The 12,243-nt window shown below is 45.1% G+C and overlaps 1 protein-coding gene across 1 annotated transcript in view; it reads left to right on the forward strand.

Moving 5' to 3' along the window:
• The window catches only part of LOC310994985 (NLR family CARD domain-containing protein 3-like), a gene marked incomplete at both ends in the record, with an annotated part of 43,838 nt that extends 32,074 nt beyond the window's left edge, over nucleotides 1–11,764 (forward strand). The window contains one exon of the mRNA XM_083983915.1: nucleotides 11,187–11,764. Coding sequence (XP_083840041.1) covers nucleotides 11,187–11,764 — 578 coding nt within the window. The remainder of the gene's footprint in view (nucleotides 1–11,186) is intronic.
• Between the last annotated feature and the right edge of the window lie 479 nt (nucleotides 11,765–12,243).

A 12,243-nucleotide genomic window follows, 5' to 3' on the forward strand; every position in this document is an offset into this window, starting at 1 on the left:
TCCAACATACCTTGAAGCAGGGTTTTCACCTCCTGATACATTTTTGGTGGAATCTGCCTGTAGCGTTCCCTCACAGGCGGAGCATCACCAGTGGGAATCACATGCTGGACGGTGCTTGTCCTGCCATAATCTTCATCATGTGTGGCAAAAACTGCTCGATGTTTGTGCAGCAGGGTCTGCATTTTTTCTCTCTCCTCTGCAGATAAACCAAGGTCAGTTACATCAGGCAATGAACTCTTTTCAGTATGTTTACTTTTCTCCAGGCTTACTTTAACAGCATTGGTGCTGACCCGGACCATACTCACACTATGCTCTGGTGTGATATCGGCTGGATCAACCTCACACGTCTTAGCTAGTTTCTGATGTCTATAAAGATACATTGGGGAGTCATTTGGATTTTTGATTTTAATTAGAACTCTCCCCCTTTGAACTGTTGACAGGGATCGAGCTACAAAAAGTCCACCCACCTCCTCAGGTTCCACGAGGCACTGGTAGTCTTTTCCACCTGGTCCCGCCTTGGTCCGGCCCCACAGCAGCACCTCACTCTGAGCCGGAACTCTCACAGGACGGCGATTGATGGTGCGCACGTGCCCAATGGAGCCATCTGGAGCCACAAACTGTGCCTGTGTGGAACAGATTTTAAAGGCCATAGCCCACGCCTGTTGTTGGCGCCGACTGCCAGAAAGACAGTGCAAGGGCTTGTTGTCCACGTTTCTCCAACAACTTCTAATAATGTTCATGCCCACCACCCCTTCTGTATCAGTTAGGCAGTGATCTTTAACAACCAGAAACCCACCCTCAGGAACTTCGACTTCTCCAACTTTAACAGGTAACAACACATAACCTAAATAAGGAATGTCCAGTCCATTAGCAGCTTCTAAGGTCAGCCAGCTGTCAGCCTCCTTAAGCCGTTCACCTTTTTCTGCAAAATGTTCCAAGAAAAAACTGTTCTTCATCAACGACACATTTGACCCTGTATCAAGGATGCAATTAATAGGGACATCACCAAGCAACAGGTTAACTTTAGGGACATCTCCAATTAATTTGTGTGTGTCTTCATGCAGAGGCCCATTCACTTCTGAACACCCCACTGTCTGGGCCGCCACAGTGGTGTATTCTAGTTTAACGATGCTGACCTTTGTCTGTTTGTGCATGAGCGTGCTATATGTCCAGGTTGAGAACAAAGGTTGCAAATGGGATTACCCTGGCCATCATACCGGTTTGCTGAACCTAACCGGGGTCGGTTCCTCCTCGGTGGTCCACGTGGGGCAGGCTGGCTCCACTCTGCGCCCCGTGGTGTCCTCTGGTGCAGCTCTGACCGGATCTCTTGAATTAAAGACTGGGACAGTTCATTAAATTTATTTGACATTTGTGTGTTCATTTCATCCCTTAATTGTGTCTTGATTTGTTCCAAATCCTTTACATGAGGAGAATTAACTTGGTTGTGCCCCCTCATGGCAAGGCAGTGTGCTTGTTCAAATGTTTCCCCATATGCTTGTTCCCTTAAGGAGAGCTCTGCCTTGATGGTCTGAAACGTCAGACTATCATCCAATAGAATCTTGGCTCTGAATTCCCCCCTCGTTGCAGAGTCTCTCAGCCCCTCAATCAAATGATCTCGGAGCAACACATCGTCATCTCTGATGCCCCTTGAGTCTTTTTTCTTGAGCCTAAGAAAGTCTTCCTGCAGTCTCAATGCAAAAGAACTAATGTCCTCATGTGGCTCTTGGCGGGCATTAAAAAACTGAGAGCGCAGGACTGAGGCAGTGGCTCTATCCCCATACAACTTATCTAATTCCCCAAAAATCAGCTCAGCTGTGTTGCGTTTCTCTGGAGGTAAAATTAAGATCTCTCTCTTAGCTTTTCCCTCCAGACAACATAGCGTTAATTCAGCTCTAAAATCGTTTGGGACTCCTTGTAAAGCAAAAGTAGTTTTCAGATTACTCTTCCACTCTCCTAAACCAATGTCTGAATCTCTTCCTTTAAATTTAGATGTCATCAGATTAAACATAGGAACCATACCAACCGGTCTGGACATTGCACTAGGAGCTTGGTTTTCTCGACTAGGACCAGGTTGAGGCTCACTTTGATCTGTCATGTTGGCCTTGCCCACCACTGGTTTCTTTTTTGGTCAACCCTGCTCACAGCGCCAGTTGTAAAGTGTTCTTTGTTTGACCAACCAGTGAAAGTGGACAAGGCAACACAAGGCAAAGGGCACGGTTTAAAGGAGTCCTTTTATTTATAGAAATATATAAAAAACTAATCAAGTCTATGGGGGAAGTAATTAAAAGAGTCTGGAAGGAGGTGGCTGAGAGTGTGGCTCCGTGTGGCCTGGTGAGTGGCCGGGCTTCACTCACACAGGCTGGCAGGCTGGCTGGATCTGCTGGTCAGTTGGTGTACTGGTTCGGTGTCAAGGCTGTATCATCATTGCTGGCGCTGTGTGCTGTGCTGCTTACGACTGCTGCAGGCTGCTGCACTCCACTTCGTGGCTGTAAAGCGCTTCCGTTCAGCCCTTGAGGTTCCAACCTGACCCAGCGTCCAAAGTAACTCCAACCTACGCCACACGCCACCTGTCACAGAGAAGATCAGAGGGAGACTCAACACCATACATTCAACTTACAATTTCTTAAGACCTCAGACCACATTCACACAGGTACCTGTCACAGAGAAGATCAGAGGGAGACTGAAGGAGAGAGTGTGTGTGGGTAATTAAGCTGGTTGCCGACCTGTCCAGCACACCTGTTTCCAGTTAGCCCGTCACCATGCAATCACTGCAGACACTCACTCTGTTAAAGCCACACTCACTCTGTTCAAACCACACCCACAGCAAAATCCACCACAGTGTCACACAAAATACAAAGATTACTAGCCGATACAGGTTTACCCCGTTACAAGGGTGCTGGAGCACCTGCCCCTTTGCCCTTTGATGCCCAAAGTGCCGTGTTTTTTTTTGTTTTTGGTTACAGCAACAATATCTACAACATTTTCGCTATAAAACGGGAGTAGTGACGTGACGGACTGTCTAATATAGGCGTCACAACGGTCGGACCGAGGTAACTGTGACCGCTGCGATGCAGTCATGCTGATGTGAGCCAAAAATATTTTTTAAAAGTTGGTGGGTGCGCTAGACACATACATCTGTTAGTAATAGCTCACGTGATAGGGCAGCTCCTCCAGTAAACTAAACTTATTGTCAGTCAGGATTCAAATCCTATAGGCAACAAATTTAGGTAATGCATTTTTTTTTCTCATCATTATTATGATCACCATATAATATTAGGACTGTCAACGAATGTGAAAATTAATATTTGAATGTGGGAAGAAAAAAAATCAGCAGCTGCTTTGCGAGTGTGCGCACGGCACTGACCCTCATAGAGTTGCAGTTACACAGCGTCACTCTGAAAGTGACACGCGACAAAAACTGTAGCAGAAAGATGCAGATGGCAGAGAGAAAGACAGAAAGTTCAGAGCCCAACTTGGCAGCAGAGAGAGTGGTTTGGACTCGAAGCAATCTAAAAAAGCCCCGTTGCAACTGACGGCAAAAAAAAAGAAAGTGAAGCAGAGCGGCGTCAGCGGCGAGGAGGGGGGGGGGGCGTCGGCACTCAACAACCAATCACCGTGTTGAGCGCCTCGAATTTGTGCAATAGAGTGCCGAAGCGGAAGCAGCCCCATGGGTCCTCAATTCGAAAAAAGTCTCCATACGAATGAATGGGAGTCCAAGATTTATTTCGTGATCTGTTTGAATTGCGCCATGAGAAAAAAAAAATGTCCTCTACCTGTTTAAAACATCACGTTTCATGAAGAGAAATCAGCCGTTTGTTGTAAAACTATTGTAAAATAAAATCTGTAACCAGAAAGACTACAAGTCGCGTAGGTGACGTCACACACCAAATGCCGCCCTTTCCCGTGTCAGTTGGTGATGTATTTTTTTTGGGACACCTGGGGCCGTATTCACAAAGCCTTTTATCTTACTACTAGGAGTGCTCCTAACTCGCACTAAAAGTTCTTACGTAGGAGTTTTTCTTAAAGGGATAGTTCAACATTTTGGCAAATTGGCCCATTGCCATAATCGCTATAGTCATAGCAGTAGGTTCATTACCTTTAATTGTAGGTGTAAGCTATTTTCAGTACGGCGGAGCGCAGCAGCTGGCTGCTCAGAGCTACGCTATGGAGGCTAATGGAATTTCTTGGTTTCCCTCATTAAACTCATCAAATTCAACATCCCAAAACTCCACAGCGCTTTTGTAGACAAGTTGTGACCTGCACAACCACCACGCTATGAGATAATGACGGAACGATACGAAACGGAGCCGTTTTCGAGGTAAATACAGGGTAAATACGGAGACTGCTTGCTGAAAAACTGTCCCTGAACGCAACGCGCATCAGCGGTTTTGTATGAATTTACCTCGAAAACGGCTCCGTTTCGTATCGTTCCGTCATTATCTCATAGCGTGGTGGTTGTGCAGCTCACAACTTGTCTACAAAAGCGCTGTGGAGTTTTGGGATGTTGAATTTGATGAGTTTAATGAGGGAAACCAAGAAATTCCATTAGCCTCCATAGCGTAGCTCTGAGCAGCCAGCTGCTGCGCTCCGCCGTACTGAAAATAGCTTACACCTACAATTAAAGGTAACGAATAGGGATGAGCGAGTACAGCATTATCTGTATCTGTATCTGTATCTGTTAACCATATGAATTATCTGTATCTGTATCTGTACTCGGAGTGGGCGGGGCCTAAACCGGAAGTGGGCGGGGTTTAACCCAGAAGTGGGTCGGGTTGTCTTGAAATGGGCGTGGCTTTAACCGGTATGTTATTTTAAGCATGCAATTGATAAGGGTTGATCAGAAATTGTTATATTTATTGCTAATTAGAAAACTATTTACAGGACAGCATCAGCATTGAGCTTCAGATCAATGGTTTTGATCACGATAGCAAACAAACTATTTACACAACAAGTTTTGCAACAATGAATACAACACATGCGGTTGCAATTATGAAGGAAGATGTAATGAACAAGAGTTTTCATACTCAACAACTTTTTTTAAATTTTATTTCCACACCAGGTGTGTGTGTGAGAGTGAGTAAGAGAGAGACAGAGGCACCTGAGTGTCAGCTACTCTCTGTGTATCACTCATTATTCTGTATCACTGATCATGAGAGAGAGAGAGAGGGGAGGGGGGAGAGAGTGTAGCTTAATTTGTAATTTACTATTTTTTATGAAATACAGCAAGAAAGTGTCAGACACTCAGTGCGTGAAGTAAAAAAAAATGGTTAGAGCCAGCTGACGGTTAAAAAAAAAAAAAAAAAAACTCCGACGACCGGCAGAGAGAGGGAGAGAGAGAGAGAGAGAGAGAGCTTGTGTGTGAAAAAAAAAAACCTCCGACAGGCAGAGACGCAACGCGAGTCGGCACCACGTCTGAACGAACCCACGTTTACCAGAACTCTACTGGTTAATAAGTAAGTAAATGAAGTAAAAACAAAGCTGAAGCTGAAGAAACCCTAAACGTTAAGGGAGAAGACCGGCGAACCTGAGTGATTGAGGGAGAGACAGACAGCTGTCAACTGTTCTGTGTGTGAGTGATCAGAGCGGGACACAGCAACACACCTGCATGTGTGTAGGGGAGGGGCTGTAGCCTATCGCAGAACGCAGTCAGCTACCCAATGAGGATTTTCATTCAATCTTTTTTTTTTTTTCCGAGCACAGATATTGACTCGTATTACTCGTTTAATACTCGTACTCGTCAAAAGTGCTTTATTCATACCGGATACTCGTTTCAGCCGAGTATCCGGCTCAACTCTAGTAACGAACCTACTGCTATGACTATAGCAATTATGGCAATGGGCCAATTTGCCAAAATGTTGAACTATCCCTTTAAAAGCTATTCACAAAGCCGCTGAGACCTACTCTTACTAAGGATAAATCACTAAGAGCAGAGTGAAGGCCCTTTCACACCGCGGACGTAACGAATAAACGACACGAAATTGCGAAATATTCGCAGCCAAATATTTCGCATCAAAACCTTTCACACCGGCGGCGACGCGAATATGCGACGATGCAACAATTAAATTCCAAAGTTTCGCTTTGCGACGGCTGGTTTTTCGCCTCCACGTCTAATCTTTTAATTATCCCTGATGTATTCGCTACGTTATGCCACTGTCGTCTTGTTACCAACTTCACTCAACACAGCAGCAGCTCACTGTCTGATCACTGATCAATATCTGATCACTGTTCTGACAGTATGAACACACTCTATTGCTATTTCTCCTCCTCCTCTCCTCTTTCCACTTACCCCCCCTCCTCCACCTCCTCTTCCTCTCTCCTCCTCCGAGACACAGGTTATTTATTGTTTATATTAGGGGCCAAGCACATGTCCATGCGCCCGCATGTCCGTGTGTGTGTGGGTGTGTACGTGCCCAGAGAGACAGCAGGTGGAGGGGCTGACTGGCAGAGATGAGAGCAAAGACGGTGAAACAACAACTTATTTTTCCTGTGAGAGACTGTGGCGGGCCGAGACTGTGCGGCCACCGGGCGCGTGACGTCAGTCCAACTTCTCATTTCTCCGACTACCCATTTCTCCGACCACACATTTATATATTTTTGCTCCCATTAGTCCGACTTCCCATTTCTCCGACCACACATTTCTATATTTTTGCGTCCATTAATCCGACCTCCCATTTCCTCGATTTAAGTATGCCCGGTGCTCCGACTCCCAGTAATTACGACAGTGTATTAGCCCGACTAATCCGGCCCAGAAGCACCCCTGAAACAGGCTCTACAAACACTGGTGCGCATCATGCCACGTAGCAATGGGACTAATCGCTCATTATTAATAATAGCCAAGGCCTACTGCACAACTGAAAATATTGTTGTTATGATGTTTAAGTTATGTGATTTCATTGCTGTAGCCTACTGTATGTCCTCTGTGTGTAGGTGAGTGAGGGAGGGAGGAGGAGCAGAGGAAGAAGTGTCTTTTTTTCTTTCCGCCTATCACCGGTCTGATGAGGGAGTGATGTTCTTAATCTCAACAACTAAACTATCAAGTCACAAACAAAACTGACACACATGATAAACAAACAGAACTATGTTGCAGTTTGTTTGTCAAGTTAACCTGTCACCTTCAGCACCACGGACAGCGCCGCGGATGAGCCTCTGAGAAGTGCATGTGAGCGTCTGGGCTCAGGGCCTGGGGCCTCATTTATCAAAACTGTAACTTGCAGTGTAAAACTGCTGCTACTAAATGTTTTGCTTAGGCCTACGGCGAAAAGACACCCACAATGTTTACACCTTTTTCAGATCTAGCAAACTGTGCGTGCACAACTCTCCGCAATTTCTCTTTGATAAATCACACTGGACCCAAGAATGGTGCGCACGTGAACACACCTCATATTCCGCCCCCGGAACGTCTAGACACAACCATATATGTGTGGCGGCCTGGGAAAACCCGTCGGATGTCGCGGACGTTCGATTGTGGCAAATAGCCAAAATAGGTGGAAAAGTACTATTTCCACGATTTTGATATTTTGTGTGATTCTGGTACTTTGAACTCTCTACTACATCGTGGTGAATAAATATTTTAAGAAAACAAAACGTTAAGTACTTATTTTTATGTTTTTGTGGCGAGTAAAGCGTTTCATTTTCACCTGAGACACAGAACAGCTGATCTGCAGCAGCAGCGCTAGAGGAGAGGAGGTCCGTTGTTGTTGTAGAGGTAACATTCAAGGACCCTCGGAAAGCAGAGAATCCCGCGATTCAGATGCTTTTTTACAGCTGATCTTTATCATAAACGGTTGTTGGTGTTTTGTAAAACTTGTGCAAGTGCCGATGATGAGTTCGGTTTAGCGCCGATGCTACGTTCTGTTTAGCATTGATGCTACGTTCGGATTAGCATCGATGCTACGCTAGGTTAGCGTCTGTTCCCGTACCACGTGATTACACGCACCCTATGCGGTCCCTTCTTGTCATACAGGCACCATTCAAGGACCCTCGGAAAGCAGAAAATCACACGATTCAGATACAGTTTACAGCTAATCTCTATCATAAACGGTTCAGAAGCTGTTTAATGTTTTGTAAAACACTCGTCTTTAGAGGGTTAAAACAGCAACGTTCTAGTTAAAGCCATTTTTCTCACTTTTCAGTTTTTTGGTCATAATAGATTAAAATGCCCATAACTTTTGATCTGAAAGGACTATCTCAGTCATTCAAACAGTTATGAATGGCTGAAAACGTCTAGTTTATGGAAATATCAAAAAATGAAAATGTCAAAATCCCACCATGTGAAGGGTTTTCCCAGGCCACCACACATATGGTCAGCACGTGCATATTAATTAGCCATGTGCGCTCTGTGGAGCGGCAACAAAGTGACAACGAAGACAACGGGCGGAGGGCGGGGGAAAGAAATTGAGATACACAGCGACATCAGGCAATAAATCCTCAATCAATAATCAATTATTTTAGTCGGATCAGTGGGCAGTCGGCCCAATGAGTCTAGAAAAGTCGGATTATTGGGTAGTCGGAGAGATGGGCCGTCGGACTTTTGGGTGGTCGGACTGACGTATGCTCCCCGCGGCCACCAACTGTTATGGGAAACAGCTGTCTGTGTTCTGACGTGGGGGCTGTGACGTACCTCCTTTTCACGCTCCATGATTGGTTGATGCGTTTATTCGCCGGGCGAAAGCTCAGAAAAATCGACCTCGCTCCGAAAAAAAATTGTCGCCGCGACACATTCGCGGTCGGTGTGAAAAACCAGCGGCTGCTTTGCGAGTGTGCGCACTGACCCTCATTGCATTTGCACAGCGTCACTCACTGCTGAAAGTGAAAGTGAGACGCGACAAAAACTGTAACAGAAAGATGCAGATGGCAGAGAGAAAGACAGAAAGTTCAGAGCCCAACTCGGCAGCAGAGAGAGTGGTTTGGACTCGAAGCAGTCTAAAAAGCCCCGTCGGACCTGACGGCAAAAAAAAAAAAAAAAAAAGTGGAGCGGAGCGGCGGCGAGGAGGAGGAGGAGGAGGAGGAGGAGGAGGAGGAGGGAGGGGGGGGCGCCGCCGGCACTCAATAACCAATCACCGTGTTGAGCGCCTCAAATTCATGCACGAGAATTGACGTAATCCATAGCAACGGGGCGTCACCAGGGGCGTCACTCTTACTCTGCTCTTAGTGATTTATCCTTAGTAAGAGTAGGTCTCAGCGGCTTTGTGAATAGCTTTTAAGAAAAAACTCCTACGTAAAATTTTTTAGTGCGAGTTAGGTGCACTCCTAGTGGTAAGATAAAAGGCTTTGTGAATACGGCCCCAGGTCAGGTCCAGGTTTTAATGTTCAGGTCCGTTTATAACTGTAGTAGCAGCAGAGAGATGGGGCAGCTCCTGTATGGGAAGCGTAGCTCTGACTTAGCTCCTGTCCAGCTGAACAGCGGAGTGATCATGTCTGTAAAAAGTCGCAGTGCTGTTATACTGTATATCAGTTTAGTTTAGTTTAGTTTAATAAGTTTATTTGTATCAGGGACAATGTACAAAATAACATTAGTCTCGAAATGAGACGAGATGCCTTGTACCGGATTTAGCTTACTAGCTACTTTCCATCCGTAGTCCCTGGGCAGGTGAATAAGCACTATGGAACGTCTCTTGTCCAATCAAATTGCTCGGTTGGGACCGGTCGGAACTAACTGTTGTATAAATAGTCTTTATATTATGGCAGTGCTCCTTCTTCCTCATCTGCCTTCAGCCTCCTGCAGAACTCGTCCACGTCACTGAAAACAGACAAAATGATAAATACTGGAATAGAAGAACCATCAATTTACATTGTTGACTGATGCCTGCAGTGCGTATACTTTCACAAGAAACCTTACCATGAGAAAAAAAAATCCCACAGTCGTTCCCACATGTCTGGCGAGGCAAGCCCTAAAATGAATAAAAATAAGTGGACATTACAGGAAATAGTCAATTTTTTCCACAAGAATCATGTATGATCATGTCCTGTCCCCTCTGTCCAGACACCAGGATCAATTTGCTGAGCAATTTGTCTAGAGAAAAAAATACATACGTCAATAAAAACAACATGTTGTAGCATAAAGTTGCACAAGTACGTGTGTGTCAATAGTGGCAGTGCCAACGACCTATAGGCAGTTTTATTTTTGTTTAATTTAATGCACACGGTAGTTTCAGTTTCATTAAAAACAAAATGCCAAGAGAGCTTCTAGCAGAAAAATGATAAGCTTGGTTAGCATTTGACGTGCATAAAGGCTAATTGTAAACAAGTCAGACGTTCGTTACGCTGCAGATGCATTTTCAACAAAAACTTTTATGACATGAAACGAACGATGTGATTAACGTTCAATACCTTTTTTTCTGGGGTCTGCACGTCCATGTTCCCAGTAGGTAACATTAGCATAACACAAACCAGGGGGCTCTGATACAGAAAACCAAGGGGTCTGAATGTGCGGGTCTGAATCTGCGGTCTTCGGGTCTGCAGACACATGCTACTCAATTCGTGCACGAGAATTGACGTAATCCATAGCAACGGGGCGTCACCAGGGCGTCACTCTTACTTTTAGCGTGAGTTAGGAGCACTCCTAGCGGTAAGATAAAATGCTTTGTGAATACAGCCCCAGGGCAACAATGTGGCGATAAACAATTGTATCGTCAGCATAAAAATGTAAAGAGTAAAATGACTGAGATCCATGCGAACCCACAGTTTTCATATTTCTGTCTTTGTGCGCACATAAGTGTATGCATCTGAGCCAGGTCAGTGAAAAGCAGCTTAAAACCAGTTAGTCCTCTGACTGGTTATTAATCACCACTGAGTTCAGCTCTTTGCAGCTTTTGGACAGAACCATCCAGACTGTTCTGAAACCTGTTTGTAGCAGACGACACTTTGAGATTTGATGTAAAAGGTGTGAACTTCATGCTGAGTGTGAGCTCTTTGATGGAGGAGATGACAGTTTTAGAAAGCAGGTGGTTCAGAGCTTCTTTGTGCTGCAGTGGAAGACGATGATCCAGTTTCATTAGTGACACTTTATTCACTCCATGTGTTTATTGGTGTGGATCTTCATCAGCCTCATCCTCAGGTCCACACCAGAAGAAAAGCACAACATTGTTGATGTTTGAATTATTCTTATTCATGAATTGTCAGTGAAGTTGTTGATAAATGAATAGATGATAAACTGCAGCTGTGTTGTGTCTTGTTCTCTCCATCAGACGCCTGTGAACTGGAAGTGGACATGAACTCAGTGAACAGAGACCTCAAACTGTCTGACAACAACAGGAAGGTGACATATGTGAAATGGGGTCAGTCATATCCTGATCATCCAGACAGATTTGACTACTTGTATCAGCTGCTGTGTTCAACTGGTCTGACTGGTCACTGTTACTGGGAGGTGGAGTGGAGAGGAGATGTCTATATATCAGTGAGTTACAGAGGAATCAGAAGGAAAGGAGAGAGTAAGGAGTGTTGGTTTGGAGGAAATGATCAGTCCTGGAGTCTGAGGTGCTCTGATGTTGATGGTGGTTACTCTGTCTGGCACAACAACAAACAAACACCCATCCCCTCCTCCCGTGTCTCTAACAGAGTAGCAGTGTATGTGGACTGTCCTGCTGGCTCTCTGTCCTTCTACAGTGTCTCCTCTGACAGACTGATCCCCCTCCACACCTTCAACACCACCTTCACTGAACCTCTGTATCCTGGGTTCTGGATCAGTCCTGGTTCCTCAGTGTCTCTGTGTCCTGTGGAGGTCTCACTGTCTCTCCTGAGGATGGACAGACAGACAGATAGATAGATAAAGAGATACAGTGCATACAGAAATAAAGTATGCCCCCCTTCAATTTTTCTCCATTTATTATGTTGTAGCTTTATGTTAAAAGGTGGGGTTGGCAGGAGTTGTTTTGAAAACAAGCCTACAGGTCTTTGACCAGTCAAATCTGTTCTGGTCTGGGGGTTCCTGATCGGTTGAAGAGCCAGACCTACCCTGACCTTACAAATTGGGAGGACATCTCTGCTTATTGGGATTTGTATGTAATTTCTTGCTTTGTTTTATTATTAACTGCTTGTACATAAACACACATAATGAGAAAAAAAAAGGGAGAACCTCCGCGCTTCAGCTTGAAGAACTGTGTGGACCGGTGCATCTCAGGGCTGGAGACAGGTGAGTCGTGGACAGAGGGAGGACACTGGAGCACACGGTCAATTAAATAGATTTATTAAAGGATTTTCCTGTGCGTGTCCTCCTTTAAGATCAATAACTTTATCAACTGCAAC

This window comes from Trachurus trachurus, assembly GCF_905171665.1.
Source record: "Trachurus trachurus genome assembly, chromosome: 12".
In the NCBI taxonomy this organism is placed as follows: Eukaryota; Metazoa; Chordata; class Actinopteri; order Carangiformes; family Carangidae; genus Trachurus; species Trachurus trachurus.